This window comes from Aspergillus candidus (assembly GCF_002847045.1).
Source record: "Aspergillus candidus strain CBS 102.13 unplaced genomic scaffold BDW47scaffold_20, whole genome shotgun sequence".
In the NCBI taxonomy this organism is placed as follows: domain Eukaryota; kingdom Fungi; phylum Ascomycota; class Eurotiomycetes; order Eurotiales; family Aspergillaceae; genus Aspergillus; species Aspergillus candidus.
The window spans coordinates 1-22,079 of record NW_020194025.1 but is presented as its reverse complement, the minus strand read 5'-3'; the positions used below and the strand labels follow the sequence as shown (position 1 = coordinate 22,079).

Sequence of the window (22,079 nt, the reverse complement as noted above, 5' to 3'; positions counted from 1 at the left end):
TGATTGATTAATTGACGAATTGATTAACCGATTCCCTATGTCCTATGTGCCACCTACTTTACCCATCAGCTGGGATTTTTTTCATGTCTGGATATTGTAGTAAATATCTTCCTCTTTCCATTTTTTTCCGTGTTACTTTTCTTTTTTACTGGTTTCAAATTTGCCTTTGATAATCCTATCCTGTTTGCTATAGACCAATGTTGATACCTGGGGTCTAATTTACTTTTATATTATATAAATAAGTATTATACAAATAATGTTCACGCAGCGTAGAGCCACAATATATACCTGTATTATTACCCCCTTCTCTTCCCACGAATACAAAGTAATACTAAAGTCAAAGGTAGAAATAAGTAAATCAAGAGCCCATATCCACACAAAACACACACCCCAACCGCACCCCCGACCCATGCAAAATATGCACACTCTCCTCACTTTCATGCGGAATAATCCCCCTCCGCACCATCTCCTTCTGCGCCGCCCCAAACCACACACCCTGTAAATCCGGCAGTGCGAGCGATAGCCTCTCGCGCCTGTCAGCGCGGCTCTGGCCCCTCGGGGACGATGGATCAGGAACCGTGGGAGACGACAACGCGACAAACTCAGCCCAGTCGTCGCGCATGCGCCAGAGGAATTCGCGGCGGGGAGTCCAGCTTGAGGAGGGGATGGAGATCGTGGAAGAGTGTTTGAGTTTTGTGGTGTGGTGGTGGTGGGATGATAGGGCCGATACTGCTGATGCTAAAGGGGATGATAGGGATGGGGATGGAAATGAGAATGAGAATGATGAGGACGATGGGGATGAGGATGGGTATGTGCGGTGGGAGGGAGGAGGGTTCGTGTTGTCGGTTGTGGCTGCTCTGAAGAGGTCGAGGAGGCGCTCGAGGGTGGACGTTGTGAGGAGGAGACTGAGCCAGTTGTTGACGGAGGGGGAGGCGATGTCGGGGGCCATGAGGCGGCGGGCGGAGGCGCAGAGGAGGGTCATGGTGTGGTGGGTTGCGAGGAGGGTTTGGGTATCTGTGAAGGGGGGCTGTTGGAGGATGGATTGTTGGGTTTTTATGATTCGGGGGGTGATGGTGGTGGCGTTGTCTGCCGCGGAGGCGGTGGATTCGAGGAAGAAGGCAAGGTGGGTGCTTTTCTCCGAGGTTAGTTGACGGGGCCATTATTGACTTGATAGAGGGAAAGGAAGTAGATACGTACATTGGAGCAAGAAGGCGAGCCTGGAGCATCCCCACCCCCCGACTATACACGAGCTCTTTCTCCGTTTTCGACGACGACCAGACCAGCTGCACGTCGGGATCAGTCTGGAGATGCTGTTGGACGACATGGTCCGCGAGATAGTAGGACAGCCGGATGCAGGTCGTCCAGCATCGGGTGAGGTCAGCCAGGTACCCGAATGTGTAGTCGGGCCGGTCGTCAGGGGCGTCTCCATCGTTCGTGTACGTGGGCGGGGGCGGGGGAAACAGGTCTGCGATGAAGGTGAGGTCGTCTCCTGGAGAGACGCCCATGGGGTTGACGACGTGGTGGTAGTGGCGCCGACGGCGGTCGAGCCAGGCTTGGGCGATGGCGCATTCGCGTTTCCTGATGCGCCGGGAGACGAGGCGACTCGTTAAGAGAAGACTGTAAATTTCGAGCAGATTGCAGTGAGACGCGATCTCGACCAGAACGCTATCGGGAAGTCGCTCCCAGATGGACTGCTGCTGGTGGTCGTCGGGTTGACGTCTGCGATGTCAGCCGGTTAGGGATGCGATGCGCGTGGGTGGTGATGGTATCAACATACAAAGTCAACTTCCTCTGTCGCTTTCCATACTTTTTGACCCGGTGGATCGCGTCGCGGAAGCGCCCGATAACATGCAGTCCCATGATTCTGGCATGATCTTCGTGGGATGGTAAGATGGCTACTTTGTGGCTCGTGTTGGCTGCTGTCTTTGATCAACTGTTGTCTCAGGTACAATCCGCGATTATTCAGCAGCGCCAGACCCTGGCCGATATGAGTTGGATTAAAGAAGCGACGACCCACGGTTGGTTGGTCGAATGAGGTGGATGTGGGTGGATGGATTCATTTGTTTGAAACGGCTGGATCCGAAGATGCTGTCATTGTCATGTAAACGCCACCCAGCAAGATTTGCTGGTACGTGTTCTAGCTAGTTTGGCATCGCCATTTGCAAGAACAATATTTTGCCTGTTATAGGTGAGTATAGCTGCTGCTTAAAGCTAGGATCTCTGCTTGAATATACTTTCTGTCATGGAATGATGGAGTGACAGTTCATCTATGTTAAAGATCGTGTAGATATAAATAGAAATATGTGGGGCCGTTCATGTTGAATCAGCCCTGCGCAGTGCACTGGCTGTCTCCACTATCGATATCAGTGTCTGCTTCACTGGTCTTGCAGAGCCCACATTCTTGTCTTTTCGGATGCGATTATGGCTGGGTATGGAAATACATGTCGGGATATGTTCATATCTAGCCTAACCAGAACACCGAATTGGTATATTGGTGGATGGCTGTCAATATATCACAGCATGCTGCAGTAGAATATACATAACCAAACTCGACATATCCTCCTGCAACATTACCAATCCAAAGAACTCCCCGCAGAAGAGCAATCCAAGCTCCGACAGAATTGCAGCTCCTCCTCCACTTTATCACTAACAACATGCCCAGGCACAGCCGGCCAGATTTCCTTCCCTGCCTTCTCTTCCTCCTGTCGATGCTCGAAGAGCAACTTCCTCACCACTTGCTGGAAGTATAGCGGTCCCTGGATGGGCTTTAGACACAAGACAGAAGAGGAGATCGTATAAAACACGTAGACAAGAAAGGTATCTATATGGCTCACCTTCTCCGCCTGAGGATGCAATACCCCATTGGTGAAAACGCCCGCGTTGAGATTTGTCTGCGCCGCATTGCATAGGTCCTTGTCCTCGCGCAGGACCTGCTTGAACAACTCAGAAATGCCGGTAAACGCCTCGTCGGAGGCGTCTTTGTGTCGAAATACCTCATACTCCATTTTCGTTTGGGAGGAGGAGACGGGGATGCAGCGCATCAGGTAGAAGAAGGTAGATCTGTGTGTCCGCTTAGCACGCGCTACTCTCTATATGAGAAGAGGAGAAGAGGAGAAAAGAGTAGGAGACAAACGAGATGGTGATCGACGCGTTCGGAAAGTAAAACGAACTGTTAATGTCGAAATCCGATGTATCCTCCTTGTTGGTGTTGAAGTGCTGGATGAGTCCCCGATCGGTGGTGACATAGTATTTGCTCAGGTCGGAAAGACCATTAATAGCGGGATGGCCGGTGGGACAGTGATAGCACTGTATTATTAGATAAATTTTAGTTATCAATAAGGAGACACTAGCATACCTCATTATAGTTATCCGCCAGGGTCTTCCAGTTATAATCCCCCATCATCTCCCACTGATGATCAAAGTGGTACTCAGACAGATCGAAGTGCTGGAGTCGGGGCTGCTCGTCCACGCCCGCAAAGTCCTCTCCCCATGGCGTGGTAGGCTCAGGGGATGCCTCTAAATTGACCCAGACGAAGCCAAGCTGATCCTCATGGATGTGGATGGGAAAAAGGCCATTAGCAGCCTTGTCGAACCCCTCAAGATCTTGGTACTTGGGTGCTTTGGCCAGCTGTCCATCGAGACCGTACGACCATCCTGCTTCTGTTAGTTCTAATAGCCAGATACGAACATCGTTTCCAAACAGCCAAATAGGAACACATACCATGGTACTTGCACGCGATGATACGGGCCGTTCCGCAACCCGCCTCCATGACGGGATACGCCCGATGGCGACAGACGTTGTGGAACGCGCGCAGACAGCCTTTGCGATCTTTGATGACGAATATGTTGTATCCGGCGATGTCATATTTGACGTAGTCGCCTACGTTCTGGAACCGGACTTGGTGGGTGATGACCAGCCACTTTTTGGAGAATATGGCGCGGCGCTCGAGGGCAAATAGGGACGGCGAACGGTACCAGAGGGCGGGCAGAGCGCGGTGCTCGTCTTTGGGTAGTGCATCTGGTTGATTGGTGCTTGATTTTCCCAAGGAGAAGAGGCGATCCATTGTCTGGTACTGGGTGGTTTGATACCTGTTAGATGAGATGTTGGCCGTGGAAGACAAGGACAGCCTGTGGACTGATCTCATTTATCTACTACATTGATGAAATGTCTGCTCGAACCTGCAATTGCCTTATGCCTACTCTCTATAGATTGATGCGTTCATGTGGTTAGGATGAACCTGCAGCCCTAACCCGGACCCGGGCCGCTCCCGTCTGCGGGGATGAAGGGATCATCCTGGGCGAAAGATATCAGGACTGATCCACTCTGTCATGACATTGGATGATTTATTTGGGTAGTCCGTTTATTATTTCCCACAGATTGACAAGAACGCACAGACTAAGATAGTTGTAGTATATAGCACCATAGAATGAGAACAAACGTTTGAAACCGCAGTATAACCATATCCCAAAACTAAACATATGCAATAAAAGAAAAAGAAAAACAAGAAACACACAATCTCCACCATATGAGTACCATAAATACTCACAAATCAACCGAAGTACGGCTCGAATGGCAACACGAGTGACACAAACCCAATAGCGACAAACAACCCACAACACACGAAGATCGGAACCGACGAATAGACATCTCCCCAGGTTGTAATGAACGGCGACGTCAACGACGCCAAACGAGCACAGGCCAGCGTGAGTCCGCAACCAATAGCCCTATATGCGTCGGGCATGACTTCGGGGGTATATCTGCATCGTCATCAGCATGGCACCCCTTTCGTTTTATTCCCACGACAAAACGCTTCAACGGGGAAAGAAACCCACCCATAAATCACCCCATACATAGCATTCAACCAAAAGTTAATCAAGCTAGAGAACGCCAAATTCTGCGCCTCGTTCTTGACAATGGTAAACACGCCCGCGAAGATAGCACAGATCCACGCCGTGACGGTGATAGAGCGACGGCGACCGAGGAGGCGCGTTTGCACGAGATATGCACTAAGAAGGGGACCTGCGATACCCACCGTTGAGGAGACGGACCAGTCGCGGTAGGTCTGGTATGTGCTTCCGGTGCCGAGTTTGGCGCCGTGGCCTTCGAGGTAGTAGGGGAGGAAGATGACGTAGACGGGGTATCTATGGTTGATTTGATTTTAGAAACTTTTTCAAAAAGAAAGAAGGAAGAAAACAAAAGACAGGAAACAACTTACGCAACTCCAACAAGAACCCAGAGCAAGATCAGACAGATCATAGAGCGGAGTTGTCTCGATCCGGAGAACAAGCCCCGGAGCAAGCGGAGGATTCGTTGCATGTCGTATGGGTTCTCGCGCTCGCAGGGATTCAGCTCATCAACTGACAAAACGAAGGAAGACTTGTTGAGTCGACTGATGAAGTTGACGGATGCGACGGCCTCGTCCATGTTACCTTGGGAGATGAGCCACTTCGGAGACTCAGTCATCCCCAACGCGAAGGACCGCACGATGGACATGATCAGACAGAGACAGCCAATAATGATGTACAGGTATCTCCATCCCATGTTGTCGGCTTTGGTGCATGTCGCTGAGGTTGCGCCTTGCGGACAGCAGAAGTTGACCACGAGTGGCCAGGCTGGACAGTCAGTATCAGCTGGAAAAAGAGAGAAATATAGGTACCTACCAATCAACCCAGTGACAGCGTTCCCCAGTCCCCACAAACAGGCAAGACCGCTCAGTAGAAACCCCCACTTGCGAGGCAAGCATTCCGCCAGAACGGTCAGATCAATTGCCACTAGATAGACTCAGCACACGGTTCACAATCAGGAAGAGAAGGGGATTGTGAGAATAAAGGAGCATAAGAGGAGAAAATCTCACAATTCCCCCCACCAAAGAACGCCGCCAGCGCAATGAACACATTTAGGCCCGCCCAATTCGGTGATCCAGCACACACAGCCGTAAAAATTGAAACCCCAAATATCGACCCCTGCCACGCCCACCGTCGGCCGCAAATATCCGCCAAAAACCCAAACGCTACGGCTCCCACCCCCAGCGCTGCGTACTGAGTTGCGGGTAGCAGAGTGGCATACTGTGGCGAGAACTCCTTGGATGCCTGTGGCATGACTAGGCTGATGGAGACGAGTAACATCTGGATAATCCGTTAGAACGGTAACGAGGATGTCTGCTACTCATGCTGAACCTACCTGATCAGCAATGAAACCGAACCCACATGAAGCCAGCAGCTGCCACTGGTAGCGGCCCATGCCAATTGTTTCGATAGCATTCTGGATGACAATGTCGTTGGGACTACAGGGCTCTGGTCCGTAATGAGGGGCGGTCTTGCCTTCCGACACACTGGCCGTCTGGGCTAATTCATCCTTCTTTTCGGGATCCATGGCTTGTGAATTATTTGAGGCGGATTGAAAGAGGTGAGGGTTTGGAGGGGGGATATCTCGCCCCTTTGATGTCTTCTCACTTTCCCTTCCACTAGAGAAGACAAAGATCGGCCGTGTTTAGTCCACTTTGGGGCAAAATCCGGGGAAAGATACCGTACGCTATCTTGAATGCCGAGATAGGGCTTTCCCGGAACACGGGACGCGGACCGTATCCGCCAGTTGATATCATTGCATAGCACGAGGACGGCATTCTCTGTGGTTTTCGATGACGAGAATGTGATGTGAATGTAGAGTACATGCTAAACTTGTCGCACAGGCCTAGGCAGCTAACCATTTGGATAGATCCTCTTGTGCCAACTCAATATCCACGACTTACGTACTAAAGCAGGGATAATCGACATCACAGTTTGCATTATAGATATGAATTGAGGATGTGTCCATCGTACAGACAAAAGATTTCAGCAAAAGGGGGGAAATCAAAACGACGCCAAATTCCACCAATCCTCAATCGCCCTCCCATAACTCTCGGGCGCCAAGAACAGATTCTCATTCACTATCCCATCCAACGGATCACCCACCAAGCCATGAAACTCGCCCGACAACGTGGACGGATCTCCCAACGCCGCGGCAAAGCCCGTCGCTGGAGGTGTGGTCACCAAATCTGGAGGATACGCATCCAGGTCCCTGGCGACCGTCTGGTGTCCTGAGATGCCAGCAGAGCCGACGAGGGGGAATTCCGCGTCTGGGGTCATCATGCGCGACGCGGCCGGTCTGGTGCTTGGGTTGAGCAGGGTACGCCCAAAGAGGGTACCGGTGGATGATGGCGACTGGCTGGCGTGGTCGTAGACGAGCAGTTCCCATAGGAGAGGGGCGTCGATGGACCAGGTGCGGTTTTCGGGGTTGCGGGAGATGCTCTCACGGAGCTGGTGGAGTTTGTGTGACTGGAAAAATGTTCAGGGTTAGTAGAGCTGGAAGAAGGTCTGTACGAAGCCTAGACTGACCATGTTGTTGAGATGCGGCCAACGCGTGGCCAGCGTCTGCAGGAAGCGCACGCACTTCTCGTACCCACTTTTCGCTTTATCGCGCAAGTCTTGGTCTTCGACGAAACTGTGCTGCAGATGGATGGTGGCGACTACGACGACGCAGGCGCCGATGGTAGGGTCAAAGACCTCGAAACCCTTGTGCTCGATGAGGTCGATCAGGTGCAGGACCCAAGCTGTGCACGCGGTGATGGCCTCAAACGACTGCCGCAGGAAAGACAGGGGCATGGTGTGACGGAAGCTGCGCAGTCGCATGGATAGCAGAAACGGGTGGTTTAGCAGACAGGGGATGGCGAGATATACGAACTGTAGGAAGAGCCACGGGCCCCAGAAGTCGCGACGCTGCTCCAGCTCTGCCAGACTGTGACTATGAAAGCGGTTTGCGTGATATCGAAATTTCAAGGGGACACGGCTGTCGAAGTCCGTGTGCCAGTATGTCACGATGGAGTAGTCCGACCGCGAGAACCAGGGTGGTGGGGAGGCTGGGTCGACTCGCGTGGCGGCGTAATTCATGGCGAGGGCCCATACTTCGGTTAATTGGATCGTGTAAGGGAATAGACCTAAGTCTTCCTGAGGACTGGTTACTCCTGGATACTGGGGAATGGCGACGGGCTCGTGCGAGGCCGAGAGGCCGGATCGTGTGTCGAAGGGGGTGAGGACTCCGGATTTGAGTCGGTGGGTTTGGATTCCGTCGCCTTGGAGGTGTTTCAGCAGTTCGATACTCCATAGACAGCGTCGTTTTTCGTCTGTTTCCGTGTGGATGTTACCGAGCACCTCGCCTGCGAGGCTGACTCTTTGGGTGAGGTACGTGGCCGTGTTGAGGGTCAGCCCTGCCTGGGCGATATTCCCGGCTAAAATTGTCAGAAACCAACTCTGTTAACTGTTAGAGATTGGTTGAGCTTACTCGAGAATTCATAGAGAGCCAATAAGCAAAGCGTCTGCAATGAAGACACCTCCAATCTTCCATAGTTGACTCGCTCCATGACCAAAGACCGGGCCCTGGTAGCATGGCCACGAAGAGAAACACCGTCCGCCGCCGGCCCCGCAGTAAACCGCAAACTGATCGCCTGGATCGCAAGAACGAGCTCTTGGTCTCTCGAGGCCATCGACTCAACGAACCCCTCAGGATGGAACAAAGGAAGTGGTTGGTAATTACAGCACCTCAAGTAGAGATGCGCAGCCATGGTGCTGATGGTGTCCACCTGAGTCTCATTACTGGTGATTGAGCAAGCCCTAGGCTCCAGGGAAGCCGTCGTCGGAGTCGGCTCTTGCTTTGCGCTGTCATGACCAGACAATCGTTCACTACAATGTATGCACGCACAGCAAGAGTTCAAACTCACCTCAAGCAACCGAGCAATTCTTCAATGCGACCCTCTAAGCTCTCCAATCGTCTCGCCTGTTCAGTCAAGCGAGACTCGACCATATCCGTGGAGCCTCTGGGATCCCCGAAATCACTCTGGGAGTAAACACATTGCTGGCTCAGGCGCTGGCAATAGGAGCATTCTGGTTTCTCCCCGGGACATCGGGACTTTTTTCTCCTGCGAGCGACTCAGTCACTGACGTAAAATGGCAATATTGGAAGCATATCCATACCGACATGGGTCACAGGCTTGACGGGCCCGCTTCGAAGGTCGGGGTTCGTCGGCTGACATGGTTCTTGGTGTTGCCCTGATAACTATAACCAACCCGGATACGGCCCTGGAACGGATGGATCCCGGCCACACATCACAGACAGTATCTGTTATAAGGATGGGGTTTTGTTGGATGTGCGGAGAACACGATAGGGCCGAGCTTTCCTATAGGGTTATCTGTGCGGGGTATGGTGGAGACGGCGATATCGTCCTGACCGACTAGTCGTTACCTTGGCTATTTTCGAGAAAGGTTGGATTGGATGCGGAATTATTGGAGATTGCTGGGAGTTGGGGAAAGCAGATTGGCATAAACCAGGCCGATCCATGTTTCCATTATATACAAGCCATGCTTAGGCGTGATGCTGTAGTGCTGTGTGTGTGTGTGTCGAGAAGTTCGTTTCTTGGAGCGGATAGTCATGTACGAAGCTAGATGGCATCCTTCTCCACGGCGGGACGCTAGGTCTTCCTGATAACTCTAGTATCACGTATTGGTCTATTAATGGCCTAATAAGTTATAACACATTAGATAAAACAAGCGACTATAATCAAGAATAGTCGTTATCCCGATAGTGTGCACCAAACTACGTACTAAGTGGCACTGGCTGATGGCAAGGTCATTTTGTCAAAAACGTCAAAGCGGCTATGCACAACGCATCCACTCCAGCCCTCATAGTTGGCTGGATAACAGGGGCAAAGAGAGCCGAGTGATTCCCGGGAATTTGGTCCATGAGGTGATCGACCCCCTGGGCCTGATCCCAAACGCGCGGATCCACGCCCCCAAGAAACCAAAAGCAGGATGGAATACCGTCACACGTAGCCAGCGTGGAAAAGTCTTCACTGACATTAGTTCGCTGCGTGTCGCCATCAAAATGTTGGAAATGGCTGGAAAAAGACGCAGCCAACTGAGACGCCACATCGGCATCATTTGAAGTCGGGGGGAACCTCCTCGTAGGCGTGAACACCGGCTCCCTGGGAGACCCACTCGCCAAACATTCGGCCCGAACAATGCGCTGAATTGCTCCGAGCATCTTGTCGCGGGTCTCCAACTTGACAGACCTGAAATCGATGCCGATCTCAGCCCGGTCCGCAATGATATTCTCCGTCTGCCCGGCCTTCAGACTCCCCACCGTCAAGACCGCCAGATCGCTGGGATCCACCTCCCTGCTCACAACGCTCTGCAACCTCACCACAACATGCGCTGCCAACAGCACCGGATCCACCGTCTGATGCGGCAGCGACCCATGGCCCCCACGCCCGAAGAGCGTGATCTTCATGCTATCAGCAGCAGCCATGATCGTGCCAGGCCGCGATGCCACACTCCCCGCACGCAGGCGCATCACATGCTGACCGAAGACATAATCAGGCCGGGGGATCTTCGAGTAAAGCCCGTCGTTGACCATCGCCTGCGCACCGCCGCCCCGCTCCTCGTTCGGCTGGAACAGCACTATCAGCGTCCCGCTCCATGCGTGCGTGTTCTTCACGAGCGTCTCCGCAGCGGCAAGCAGACAGGTCATGTGCATGTCGTGACCACAGGCGTGCATCACGGGCTTCTCAATACCGTCTTGGTCGCGCATGGTGACTGTGCTCGTGTAGGGCAGCCCCGTCTGCTCCTGGACGGGAAGCGCGTCCATGTCAGCGCGCAGGAGGACGGTCTTCCCGTCGCCATTGCGGAGGACTCCTGCCAGCCCGTAGCCTCCGATGTTGGTGTGGATTTCGAACGATTGCAGCGCGGACAGGTGGGCGGCGACCTTTTCGGAGGTGGATTTTTCTTGCAGTGACAGCTCGGGGTTTGAGTGGAAATGCTTGTATAGATCCTCGTAAGGGGCGAGGTCCACGGCCGCGGCTGACAGGATATTGGATAAGTTTGCTTGCGCCATCTTTGCTGACACAGGGGGGATTATAAGGTGTGGAGAACAGGTGGGAAGAAAAGATGGGAGGAGAATGGAGCAGCTGGGTCAAGGTGGTGATGAGGAGGAATTGATGGGCGTTTGTTCGGCCCCTCCATGGAGGTGACACGACTAGGTGGGGGCAGACAAAGACTGAATCATCTGGCTAGTTATATTCGCATCATTTAGTTTAACTAACTAGTCCATCCATATTAGTCATTTTTTTGTCATCGCTCAACTCAATGCCATAGTTGTTCAGCTATTATAGTTGAGACTTTTACCTTTTTACCCCTTTTTACCACTAAGGTTGAGGTACAAAAGCATCATGCACTGTGTGTGGATACCGAAAGGAAGCCGATTAGCGGGGTCAGGGATCAGTATACTACTAGGAGTACAATCTACTTGTCTCTGCCAAAGCCGGTAACAGACTCAAAACACTGTTTCTACTTATTCCTACTTGAATAAATTTTGATCCCACTCGAAATATCATGCTTAAAGTAATTTAAATAGCCCCCTATTCAATGGCAGTATACAGCAACCTGGCATATTATTCACCTTAGGGTAACTATGTTAAATAGCATATTGAAAGAAACAGGGAGGCAACTCTCATAGCGTACTCTTCTAATATACCAGAGAAACCCCAGCAAAATCCCACAAGAAGATGCTGGTATCTGACCAGGAGGCCTCAATGATCCTCGTCTTCCTTAGGAATACACTGCACGAACAATTAGGCGCTGGCGATATCGGAATCAATTAATGTTACTTACAGAACCCCATACTCCTCCAGCGGTCGTGGCGCAAAAATAGCCTGGTGTGCATTTGTCAGAATCTGGGTAGGTGTTGCATCGGTGCCAAGGGCCAATTTCGGCCATGACTGAGGTGGCACAGGCTAGGAAGATCACGGAGAGAAGCTTCATGGTAGTCTGGTAGATCAAAAAGGATTGGTTTTCAGAGGATTTGATAGGTGGTAGACTGGATTAGACTGAGGCAGGATGAGATAGAGTACAGTAGCAGGGGAAAAGCTGTCTTATATAGCTTGCCAATTACCTGCTTGGGGCCCATTCTTGGGCTTTGCTTTATTTAGCTGGGATTGTCCAGCTCACTTTACGTTTTAGTATGGATTGTACATGTAGCCCCTTGTTGTCCTTGTGATGCATGCCCACCCAGCCACCGTGCATGCAGCTGGTATTTGTGGACTGCGAGACATGTAGTTAGTCAACGTCCCGACTGACTTGTGGTGTTTTCCCGCATAAAATATTATTGTTGTCACCTTATTGTGATTACTTGGTTTAAGTCAACGAATAATTCACATTCATGTCACTAGATAAATTCAAGAGCGATGAAACATAGAAGCAAGGCACTAATTAGATCACAAGGAACCGGATCTACACTCAGGTCAATGCAGAGTTGTTGGAAAGAACACCATTCAGCTACAAAAGATATCCAGACACTTTTGGGCTCTGTGGGGCATCTTTCATACCATCTTATATTGTGACATTACCATACAGTCGCGCAACCCGAGCGGCTCCATCAATCCTGATAACAGGCTACAAGACCAAATTTCTACTCTGATACATTTTGGTCCTACTCAATAGCTGATAACTTGGTCTACTCATTTCGATATGTCCCATTCAGTTGACAGTAAGGGAAGACTTGATATATCTATCACCCCTGGCGGTCTAGATGACAGAGTACACCAAAGAGACAGGACACAACTCTCATAGCATACTCCCTGAATATACCCAAGGTCCTCCAACAACAACCTCACAAAGTGATGGTTGTATTTGACCGACAGGACTTAATTATCCTCGTCGTTGATGTGGAAGTCAGGGACACACTGCACGAACAGTTAGTTGTTGGTGGGATCAAAATCAATCAATATCACTTACATGACCCTGTCCTCCAGGGACTCCGGGATGATTGGGCTCGCATTTAAAGCCTGGGTTGCAGAAAGCACCTGGATAGGCGGCACAAGGCTCGCCAGGGCCGCGTTGGGCCATGACTGCGGTGGCACAGGCCAGGAAGATGACGGAGAGGAGCTTCATGGTGGTTTTTCGAAAAGAGGTTTGGTAGATCCAAGATGATCTGTTTTCAAAGGCTTCGATGGGTGGTAGATTGGATTGGATTGTTTTAATATGGGATGAGAAAGTGTACAACAGTGGGAGAAAGGCTGCCTTTATAGCTTGTCAATTGCCTATGCTTGGGGTTCGTTATTAGGTTTTGCTGTATCTGATTGATGTTCTCCAGCTCAACTCATGTTGTGTTTGACCATGTTACTGTGGATGTAGCCCCTGGTTGTTCTTGTTACTGCATATTTAACCAGAAACCATGCACGCGGCCGGCATTCTTGTGCTACCTAGCAGGATATTCCCATGTAAGGAAGCCATAATCTGCAAAAGGGACCGCGAGGGGATGTATTGAAACACGATAAAAAAAAATAGAAAAATCGTCATAACAGGAGGTGAAAGTAGTGGGACTTGTGAGGCCTGGCTGAAATCAAACCCGCAGCCCCAAGTTCCATCCTATGGACTTGAATTTTGCAGCTGTTTCAGCCAAATGGATCAACGAGGTGGACGAATACCCCAGGTCAGCTACGCCACTGCTAAAACAACAGCAAGAAATTGGTTTTCCAGCAAACAAGCAAGCAAGGATTGGATTGCAATTGCAAACCAGGTCCACTACCATTGGCTAGAGATGGATGTCCCAGGATTGTCGGGTATGTAAGGGGAGGTGAAGTACACTTTGTGGAGAAACCACTTAGTTTGTATGGATTGTGGCATACTTTGGCAACCTGTCAGGAGGTTTATACCAACGACAACTAATAGAAAGAATGTCTTTAGCTCAAGTGGATGTAGGGAGGTATGCAATATTGTGTCAAACCTTTAAACCCACACACCCAAACGTAATGAACCCCATTTGAGATGTGTCCAGATTGAGACTTGCTTTTAATCGTCAATTCTCTATGAGAAGTATTGTCTTGTCAAGGCTGTTTGTCTATCTCTCAGCTCAATTTGCTATTTCCCCGACATGTTCAGGTGTGCTGCGCTAATGGCTCTGGCAAGCCACTTTACTATATTATAGTCAGCTGGACAAACATCGACGTCATTAATAGCAGTGCCCTACCCACTTGGCGGGTGGGGTATTTCGCACTAAAAGATAGCTACTCCAACTAGTCTACAAAGATTACCATGTCACTTTGGGTTTTGGAACCGGTTAGCCCATCTTCGGTGAGACTTTTAGCAGGTTGTGTAGAGCTAGCTGCCAGCCAATCTATGAACCCGATACCTGAAGGTGATCATACCACAACAACCTCGAGGCTAAGAACGATCTGGGAATGTAGTGAACTGGTTATGTCATACTGCAGAGTGACAATGCTCTTAAAGTACATGGTCATCAGAATTCATGATGCTCAGCCTCGTCAAAGAGAAGAATACTCAGCCTTGCCAAAGAGAGCCAGCGCGTGAACGTAAGCGCCTCGGACCGAGGTACTGCTTCAACATCTCGTAGCCTCGTCACCCACTGCGGAGTATATATCCAGCAAATGCCGTACCGCAGGCGTGGAATTCCCGAAATCCCCTTCTGCATCAGTTCGCAATAGGAATACTCCGAACAACATACCATATTGAACTGAAAGAAGCCAAAATCATGTCTAGCAATGTGCTCCGCCACTCCACTCCAGATGGAGTCACCACCCTTACCATCAATCGCCCACACCGCAAAAATGCCATTGACCCGGTAACAGCCAAGGCACTCTACGAGAGAATTCGCGCATTCGAAGACGATCCCTCCCAAAAGGTATGCATCCTCGCAGGGGTGGGAAATACCTTTTGCGCGGGGGCAGACCTCCATCAAGTAACCAGCAGCACCACCGCCACCAGTGCAGACGCCCTGCCCAAATACCAGCGCCATTTTGGCGAGCCCCCCGCCTCAGGAGAGCCGTCATTGGCACCCCTGGGACCGTCGCGCCTGCAGGTCAAGAAGCCCGTAATTGGAGCGATTGCGGGCTACGCGGTCGCTGGCGGGCTGGAGTTGAGTCTTCTCTGCGACATGCGGGTCGTGGAAGAGGACACCGTGTTTGGCGTCTTCTGTCGAAGATGGGGCATCCCGCTGATTGACGGCGGGACAGTCCGTTTGCAGGCGGTTGTTGGGATGGGAAGGGCACTCGATATGATTTTGACGGGGCGGGCTGTGGGGGCTAGAGAGGCGCTTGCTATGGGGCTGGCGAGTCGTGTGGTGCCCAAGGGGAAGGCCCTCGAAGAGGCTACTGCGATTGCAAGGCAGTTGGCTAGGTTCCCGCAACTTACCATGAATCAGGATAGAGACTCGTGCTATTACAGTGCGTATCAGGCGAGCTCGTTGCAGGATGCGCTGCGATGGGAACATGTTCATGCCATGCCGGTCTTGGAAGTGGAAAGTGTGAAGGGTGCTGCTAGGTTTAGTGGCGGCGAGGGAAGACATGGGGTGTTCAAGGAACATTCCAAGTTTTGATTGTGGCTAGCTCCTAAAATCCTGATTTATTCGAGTTACTTACTTCTGATTCGCATGATATATGATATCTATCGCGTGATGACGCAGCGACCTGACCTCGGTTGAGACAGTCCATCAACGACCGGGGTGCGTGTGGCGGGTGGTCACCCAAAGCCTAGTAATGGAGAAATATATAACAGGATAACGAACAAGAAACTCGCTGTTTCTTTGAACATGGGTAAGACTTCGTTGTCATGAATTCCCCAACTGCAGCGCAAGTCGTCACCAGCGTCGCGCAACGTCTAAACGGGGACGTGGTGACCGTCACCATCTCCCGGCCATCCAAGCTAAACAGCCTAAATGTGTCTCTATTGGAGTTGTTTACAAAAACAATTCAGGAGCTTCCTCAACGATATCCTAACTTGATGGCAGTCGTCATTACCGGAGAAGGCGGCAAGGCGTTTGTCGGCGGTGCCGACGTCGACGAGATAAGCATGGTGGACACCCCCGCAGCAGCCCGCCAGTTCATCACCAAATTCCACCTCGCCTTTAAGAGCATTTGAGAGTGTCCAGCTCCGGTGATCAGGCGAATCAATGGTTACGCGTTGGGAGCGGGCTTGGCCATCGCTGCATCCTGCGATTTTCGGGTGGCTAGCACCAACGCTGTCTTTGGGATGCCAGAGGTCTGGTTTCGACGTTTCTTTGTGTATTATATGATATGAGATAGAAAAAGGACTGAATGTGAATAGGTGCGCATTGGGGTACCAAGCGTGGTTGAAACAGCTTTAATACCTGGGTTAATTGGCTGGGGACGGACGCGTCGATTGCTCCTGCTCGGTGAGGATGTCGCAGCTGAGGAAGCTCTTCAATGGGGTCTGGTTGAAAAGGTCGTCGAGCCAGCTCTCCTCGACCGAGCCGTAGATGACTGGCTTCAGCAGTTGCAGAAGAATGGTCCGGTGGCTGTTCGGCAGCAAAAGGCACTCATGTTGCAATGGGAGCGGCTGGGGTTGGACGAGGGGATTCGAGCAGGCATATCAGTATTTGGAGAGTCATTTGAAGGTGGCAAGAACGGAGAGCTAACAGAGCCTTCTCGAATGACTGCGGAGTTCTTGAAGATGAAAGAAATTAAGAAAGATGGTGGCGGATCTAAGATATGATGCGGATCAATATGCCCGATGATTCAAAGCGAAGCTCACTTGATTGCAGTCGTCTCCTCTAGTGAGATAACCAGATTCCCTGGGTTTTTTAGGCTGACGTAAGTGAGAGATTGAGACTCTCTGATAGTGAACAGATGACTACTGCTCATGAAACAGAGTTTGTGTTAGTATAGCCCACACTTCGTTCACTTGCGCGGGAATCTGCAGTTTCTGGTAATTTACCATTTGGCCCTACCATCGATGGTGTCTAGAGTCTGAGATACATCCTTCTAATCCTATATCCAGGAAGGCAACTTTTGTAAAATAGTAAGCCAGCTTACAAAGAAAGTCTACATGCAAGCTTACTCGCAAAAGCCCGCCGCAGGTAAGCCGTGAACCAAGGAGACAGATGGTTAAATAATGTGGGCTGTGGTCAAAGTTCATGAATAAGAAGTGTGTATTGGCCTGGCGTGAGATACAGGACTTGATTAGTGAGTACATTCCTACTTCTTATAGCTTGATAGTCATTTCTATCATACAGGATTGGCCCTAATTATCACTGATTGATGAAAATATGAAATACACCACTTTCTGTCACTATATTTACCTGATTACTTGTCCTATCCATTTCGGACATTCTTGTTTGGCTTCCTACAGAAAGTACCAGTTACTAAAAATAGTAAGTTCTCTATTTTGGCGTGAAAAGAGAAGGGGCATGCTATCCCTTGAATATTTTGGAGTGGATGTCTACAGCCATACCTGTAGCAAGTACTTGTTCAGTTTCTATCTGCGGGCGAACACGTTGACTTTTCTTCAGTTTTGTCATGCATTCTTCAAAGAGGGGTATCAGGCTGTGCATTGGACGGGGATGAGGCTTATGGTCAGTTGGTAATTGGAAACCATTCGTATATAGAGCTCCAATCTCCAACCTCCATTCTCAGTCATGTGGATCCGATTTCCATCATTTTCATATTCTTGAACCGGTATTGACCCCTGGTTTCTAGTGTCTCATTTGTTTTATAGTCCTTAATACATCCTATTACTCCCCGCTCTGTTGGTTCACTTGTCGACTGAAAACATGGCGAAAGCGAACAGGCGATTTCTAGCAGCATTCTCATGGCTACCGCGGATCAAGTATTGTGATGTCCCCAAGGAGGCGTTGTCGAGCGACACTCGTAAGCAAAAACAGCGTGCCTTCGGTATGTCGTCATTATTGAGTATTCCGACTCCGTCGCCAAAAGCACTGAGCCAGAATACATATGAGGAAGGCAGGGAGTGGATTGAAGGGGCATTACAGTGCACCTATGGGGCGGGGGCAATTCTGGCACTCAATGTCATCCTCACAGTTATCGCGACTGCTTTCGGCCTCTCAAAGTATGGAGGAAGCTTCCAAGCAATAAATGTTTACGAAGGAAGCTGTCCGATGGCGAGTCATTGGGCCACTGGACTACATGTGTTGATCAATGTTATCAGCACTTTGCTCCTCGCTGCCAGTAACTATGTGATGCAGTGCTTGGGTGCGCCTTCCCGAGCTGATGTCGACAAAGCCCATCGGGAACGCATGTGGTTGGATATTGGTACTTTCAGTGTGCGGAATCTCTCAGTCCTGAACAATAAACAGCGGATCTTGTGGGGACTGCTTTTGGTAACATCGACGCCAATCCATATGGTGTGAGTGTAACATTTTCCAATTGAGAGTCTCATGACCGTTAATCATCGACTATCTGATAGATATAACTCGGTGATCTATTCTACGGTCTCGGCATTGGACTATGCTATTCTATTAGTTCCCGACGATCTGGCCTCCAATGAACCTTTTGCGGCGGAAGATGACAACTTTGAACGTGGTTTTTTCAATACCGTTGGCACTAGCGCTGCTGATATACAGACTGAGATTTTCGACGGCACGTATAGAGATGTGGAAGCGCAGGAATGCTTGGACACATACAACACAGAGTTCAACAGTGACTTGGACACTCTCATTGCAGTTACAAACCGTCATTTCTTCCATAACACAACAGTCTTGAAAGCCAGGATCAATAGTGGACTTTTCTCAGAAGATAAGAACACGCCGTTTCTGGCCTCGTCACTGTATGGCTACGTTACGGCATCTAAAAGAACAACCCAGGAGCTGGTGGAACACCATGATTTCAAAGTACCAGTCTTACGGTTTGAATACCCGTCGTGGGAAGTGACTGTGCCCGATTATGAGAGCCCTTCACAGGAGGCCTCTTTCAATCTGACAATCGGTGGGGACACTGCAATGTTTGCCGCACCAGCTTCGGAGTACTGGGAACGCGACCTCAACAAGCTTTGCCAGTACGTGATCCTCGACAACCCAGACAAAGAGGCAATCCACGAGTATTTAACTGCCCCCGAAACATGGATTAATAGCTCATGGACCGCAAGTGTTGTTTTTGAACAAGGAAAAGACCCAGCATACTCTAACCAGATTGGCTTAGACGGTGATTTTTTTGGATGTTCTCTCCCAGAGATACCCATTTCGCGGTGCATGGTCAAACATAGAAGACCGCTCTGCCAGCTGACTTTCAGTCCGAATATTGCAGTTGTTGTTATTGTTTCGAATATGATCAAAGTCGCCTGTATGTATTTGACAGCCAGAACCAGTCGGACACATCTCCTATTGACTGTTGGCGATGCTATATCGTCTTTCCTGGCAAATCCGGACCAGGCGACCCAAGACCAAAGAAATAAGATGCGTCCGTCTGACAGATCGAGATCCTCCTCTGTTCTACCAGGGCCTAGTCAACATGAAGACAAGTACATACATCGTCAGGCTTATTATACCTCACTAGCTCCAATGAATGTCCTTTTTCGGAGACAAGCATTCTCAGCAACCGTTCAAGAATTTATTCCGGGGGCACGAAAAAAGTGGTATCGGGCTGTTAGCACAAAACGATGGACGATGGCCCTTACTTTGTAAGTCGCCTCCCTATTGCTTTGACATCGCTGTGCTCTGACTTATTTGTGTTTCTAGTTTTGCCTTCTGTGCGCTACTTTCTGTAGCGATGTTCCTCTTGGCATCCTATTGGGTAGGCACCTTGTCAGCTGCGTGGGACTTGGGCTTTGGAAAGTTTAGAGGAAACAACATAATCAAGAGCCCAGGGATAACAGAAAATACTCTATCACTGGTCCTTCTCATCAACACACCACAACTAGCATTATCTATCCTATATTCCTTGTTCAATGGGATTTTGACATCCATGCTGGCAGCTGCAGAGTTCAACGACTACGCCGTCCGAAGAAGACCACTCCGAGTTTCCTGGCCCAAAGGCGAACAGCGATCAACCTACTACCTAAGTCTGCCTTACAGATACAGCCTGCCGCTGATCTCAATTTCTGCAGCGTTGCACTGGCTTGTTTCGCAAAGCATCTTCTTCGTCAACATCATAGCTTATGATGTGCACGACGAACCCGTTGCCGGGGAGGCTGTGCGAGGTTGCGGCTACTCGCCGTTTCCTATGTTTATTATTCTTCTCACATCGGGTATACTTTCCATTATCTTTCATATACTAAGTAACCGTTGGTTCAATTCTCCGATGCCCCTGGCTGCTGAGAAGAGTGCTTCTATAAGCGCAGCTTGTCATCCTCCACCCGACGACTGTGATGCCGCATTGAAGCCAGTGATGTGGGGTTATAAAGTATGGCAAGATGAGTGTGATGTGAACTCGCTGAGTGCGAGTTCTAGAACTGGACGTTCGGAGACATTGCATACTTGCTACACGTTTACATCCAAGGAAGTAGTAGCCTGCTAGCCCATTTGCGCAGATGATCCGGAATTCTATGTTTTATGTGAGCCCAAGCTCCACCATCAATGTTATCCTGTCTATTTAAGGCGCGGAGCCAGAATATTTATTGGACTTTATTAACATGTAAAGCCAGTGGGTGTTGTTCCGTATCATAATCTATATTCTTTTTAGATAATATAGTCCAAGACCGAAGATGGCCAAAGGAATTTCTCGCCAAAGTTCTCGAAATCCAGTCATCCACTGATCAACCAAATGTATTGCCAGTTCATTATAAAACTTGCTTATCGACGCCAAGTTTTGACAGCCCTATGTCAAAAGTAGTCCATACGATGATATGAGATCATTCAAGACAAAAACTTATGAACTACATATTCATGCCTTGGGCGCCATCCAGCCTGGCCCAGCTCTCCGCATACCCAACGACTAATCAGGTGCCTGAAAACTCAGACCCGCGCCAAGACGTGCTAAAAATACGCCGCCCAGCCACGATCTAACCCGATTAAGGAAGGTATTGACAGGGCGGGCGCCAGACGCGTAGGCAGCCTTCATTAAGGTGGTGGGTTGTCCGTTTTTATATTCCACCACGGGAGTAGCCACTTGTATAGTCGAACGACGCCCTTGGATATTCATATCGTTTTCAACATGGCCCCATACTATCAGCTCCTCGGGAAGAGGGTCCTGGAGGCCGCAGAAACCCATGTCCATAAACGAGACCTCACCGTCAACCACACACAGTCGGTGACGCTAGGGGTAATGGGTGCCTATGTGGTGGTCATCGCTCTATTGTGGAACTTGCCCTATGTTCGGTGGTCCTTGTGGCCATTTAAAGTGAGTAAATCACATGTCTCCCTTCCTAAGAAAAAAAAAGGAATGAAAAAGAACGTGATCACAATACTGACATGGGCAGATGTTGGTAATCGCCTTCCATGAATTCGGCCATGCTATCATGGCATGTTGCACCGGAGGAAGAGTCAAGTCCATCGAGCTTGACCCTCACGAAGGCGGCGTGACGCGCATGCAGGGCGGAATCAGCGCCATTACGCTGCCCGCTGGCTACCTGGGGTCGTCAATCATTGGCGCCCTGCTGATCTTCGCGGGTTTTAACATCGTGGCGAGCAAAGTCGCCAGTATCGTGCTCGGCGTCTGTTTCTTGCTCACGCTGTGGTGGGCGCGCAGGGATTGGCTGACTATCGTCACTGTCCTGCTTGCTGTGGGACTGCTGGTTGCGTGTTGGTTTATTGCGCATGGCGAGGCGTTGAGATGGGTTGTGGTGAGTTCCTCCCTTACTATGGGCCTGGGTAGAGGATGAGAAACTTATTGGAGTATAGCTTTTCATCGGTGTCATGTCCGCTTTATATAGCGTGTGGGATATTGTAAGTGTGCATGCTCTTCCCTGTACCCCTTTTATACTAACAGCAACAGTGTGATGACCTGATCATCCGAAAAGTGAACACGTCGGATGCCAGCGTCTTCGCTCAGCGGTACGGCGGCTCCTCTCGCTGCTGGGGCGTGATCTGGTCCCTTATTTCTATTTTGTTCATGGCTATCGGCATCATTGCCGGTATTGCTGCGTTCCCTGAAAACTTCCAGGAACAGCAGGATGACTCGAAGAAATTCATCCCAACCATTTGATTTTATACTGTGTTGTTCTAATCCTTCTTCTTTCTGGGTTTTCTTTCTTCTCCTACTCTTTTCATTGCCTTATGCTTTTTCTTCTTTTCTTATCCACCATGTTTCTTTTTTTCTTTTCTTTCTTTCTTTTTTTTTTTTTTTTTT

General features: G+C 50.0%; 11 protein-coding genes across 11 annotated transcripts; 4 read left to right on the top strand and 7 right to left on the bottom strand.

Annotated features, from left to right (window-relative positions):
* Nucleotides 1–294: 294 nt before the first annotated feature.
* BDW47DRAFT_105110 (uncharacterized protein) lies at nucleotides 295–2,199 on the bottom strand. Its single transcript, XM_024812484.1, has 3 exons — nucleotides 1,778–2,199; nucleotides 1,198–1,719; nucleotides 295–1,130 (listed from the first exon to the last, which is right to left on the bottom strand). The coding sequence occupies exons 1-3, from the start codon at nucleotides 1,858–1,860 to the stop codon at nucleotides 359–361; spliced, it is 1,377 nt and encodes a 458-aa protein (XP_024672287.1). The 5' UTR covers nucleotides 1,861–2,199; the 3' UTR covers nucleotides 295–358.
* Nucleotides 2,200–2,570: 371 nt separating this feature from the next.
* On the bottom strand, nucleotides 2,571–4,064 carry BDW47DRAFT_117302 (aromatic ring-hydroxylating oxygenase subunit alpha; the record flags this gene model as incomplete). Its single annotated transcript, XM_024815059.1, has 5 exons — nucleotides 2,571–2,756; nucleotides 2,835–3,060; nucleotides 3,134–3,306; nucleotides 3,356–3,654; nucleotides 3,722–4,064. 5 exons carry the CDS (start codon nucleotides 4,062–4,064, stop codon nucleotides 2,571–2,573), a joined length of 1,227 nt encoding a protein of 408 aa, XP_024672286.1.
* Nucleotides 4,065–4,550: 486 nt separating this feature from the next.
* BDW47DRAFT_131523 (MFS transporter) lies at nucleotides 4,551–6,373 on the bottom strand (the record flags this gene model as incomplete). Its single annotated transcript, XM_024817330.1, has 6 exons — nucleotides 4,551–4,758; nucleotides 4,834–5,142; nucleotides 5,217–5,613; nucleotides 5,662–5,772; nucleotides 5,856–6,126; nucleotides 6,182–6,373. 6 exons carry the CDS (start codon nucleotides 6,371–6,373, stop codon nucleotides 4,551–4,553), a joined length of 1,488 nt encoding a protein of 495 aa, XP_024672285.1.
* Nucleotides 6,374–6,849: 476 nt separating this feature from the next.
* Nucleotides 6,850–9,319, bottom strand: BDW47DRAFT_131521 (Zn(II)2Cys6 transcription factor; the record flags this gene model as incomplete). The annotated part of the gene is made up of 5 exons (XM_024817329.1): nucleotides 9,007–9,319; nucleotides 8,754–8,951; nucleotides 8,318–8,691; nucleotides 7,375–8,264; nucleotides 6,850–7,314 (listed from the first exon to the last, which is right to left on the bottom strand). The coding sequence occupies exons 1-5, from the start codon at nucleotides 9,063–9,065 to the stop codon at nucleotides 6,850–6,852; spliced, it is 1,986 nt and encodes a 661-aa protein (XP_024672284.1). The 5' UTR covers nucleotides 9,066–9,319.
* Nucleotides 9,090–11,071, bottom strand: BDW47DRAFT_105108 (M20 family metallopeptidase). Its single transcript, XM_024812483.1, has one exon. It carries the CDS (start codon nucleotides 10,919–10,921, stop codon nucleotides 9,659–9,661), a length of 1,263 nt encoding a protein of 420 aa, XP_024672283.1. The 5' UTR covers nucleotides 10,922–11,071; the 3' UTR covers nucleotides 9,090–9,658.
* A 491-nt stretch (nucleotides 11,072–11,562) lies between these two features.
* BDW47DRAFT_105107 (uncharacterized protein) lies at nucleotides 11,563–11,922 on the bottom strand. The gene is made up of 2 exons (XM_024812482.1): nucleotides 11,698–11,922; nucleotides 11,563–11,645 (listed from the first exon to the last, which is right to left on the bottom strand). Exons 1-2 carry the CDS (start codon nucleotides 11,845–11,847, stop codon nucleotides 11,616–11,618), a joined length of 180 nt encoding a protein of 59 aa, XP_024672282.1. The 5' UTR covers nucleotides 11,848–11,922; the 3' UTR covers nucleotides 11,563–11,615.
* An 806-nt stretch (nucleotides 11,923–12,728) lies between these two features.
* BDW47DRAFT_125420 (uncharacterized protein) lies at nucleotides 12,729–12,975 on the bottom strand (the record flags this gene model as incomplete). Its single annotated transcript, XM_024816383.1, has 2 exons — nucleotides 12,729–12,767; nucleotides 12,820–12,975. The coding sequence occupies 2 exons, from the start codon at nucleotides 12,973–12,975 to the stop codon at nucleotides 12,729–12,731; spliced, it is 195 nt and encodes a 64-aa protein (XP_024672281.1).
* Nucleotides 12,976–14,368: 1,393 nt separating this feature from the next.
* Nucleotides 14,369–15,566, top strand: BDW47DRAFT_27523 (enoyl-CoA hydratase/isomerase family protein). Its single transcript, XM_024818637.1, has one exon. It carries the CDS (start codon nucleotides 14,576–14,578, stop codon nucleotides 15,416–15,418), a length of 843 nt encoding a protein of 280 aa, XP_024672280.1. The 5' UTR covers nucleotides 14,369–14,575; the 3' UTR covers nucleotides 15,419–15,566.
* Nucleotides 15,567–15,600: 34 nt separating this feature from the next.
* Nucleotides 15,601–16,523, top strand: BDW47DRAFT_105103 (enoyl-CoA hydratase/isomerase family protein). The gene has a single exon (XM_024812481.1). It carries the CDS (start codon nucleotides 15,652–15,654, stop codon nucleotides 15,958–15,960), a length of 309 nt encoding a protein of 102 aa, XP_024672279.1. The 5' UTR covers nucleotides 15,601–15,651; the 3' UTR covers nucleotides 15,961–16,523.
* A 1,035-nt stretch (nucleotides 16,524–17,558) lies between these two features.
* BDW47DRAFT_131519 (uncharacterized protein) lies at nucleotides 17,559–20,309 on the top strand (the record flags this gene model as incomplete). Its single annotated transcript, XM_024817328.1, has 5 exons — nucleotides 17,559–18,204; nucleotides 18,265–18,606; nucleotides 18,928–19,325; nucleotides 19,401–19,473; nucleotides 19,532–20,309. The coding sequence occupies exons 1-5, from the start codon at nucleotides 17,612–17,614 to the stop codon at nucleotides 20,307–20,309; spliced, it is 2,184 nt and encodes a 727-aa protein (XP_024672278.1). The 5' UTR covers nucleotides 17,559–17,611.
* Nucleotides 20,310–20,938: 629 nt separating this feature from the next.
* Nucleotides 20,939–22,055, top strand: BDW47DRAFT_105101 (M50 family metallopeptidase). Its single transcript, XM_024812480.1, has 4 exons — nucleotides 20,939–21,131; nucleotides 21,211–21,573; nucleotides 21,632–21,676; nucleotides 21,726–22,055. Exons 1-4 carry the CDS (start codon nucleotides 20,946–20,948, stop codon nucleotides 21,933–21,935), a joined length of 804 nt encoding a protein of 267 aa, XP_024672277.1. The 5' UTR covers nucleotides 20,939–20,945; the 3' UTR covers nucleotides 21,936–22,055.
* The last annotated feature ends 24 nt before the right edge of the window (nucleotides 22,056–22,079 follow it).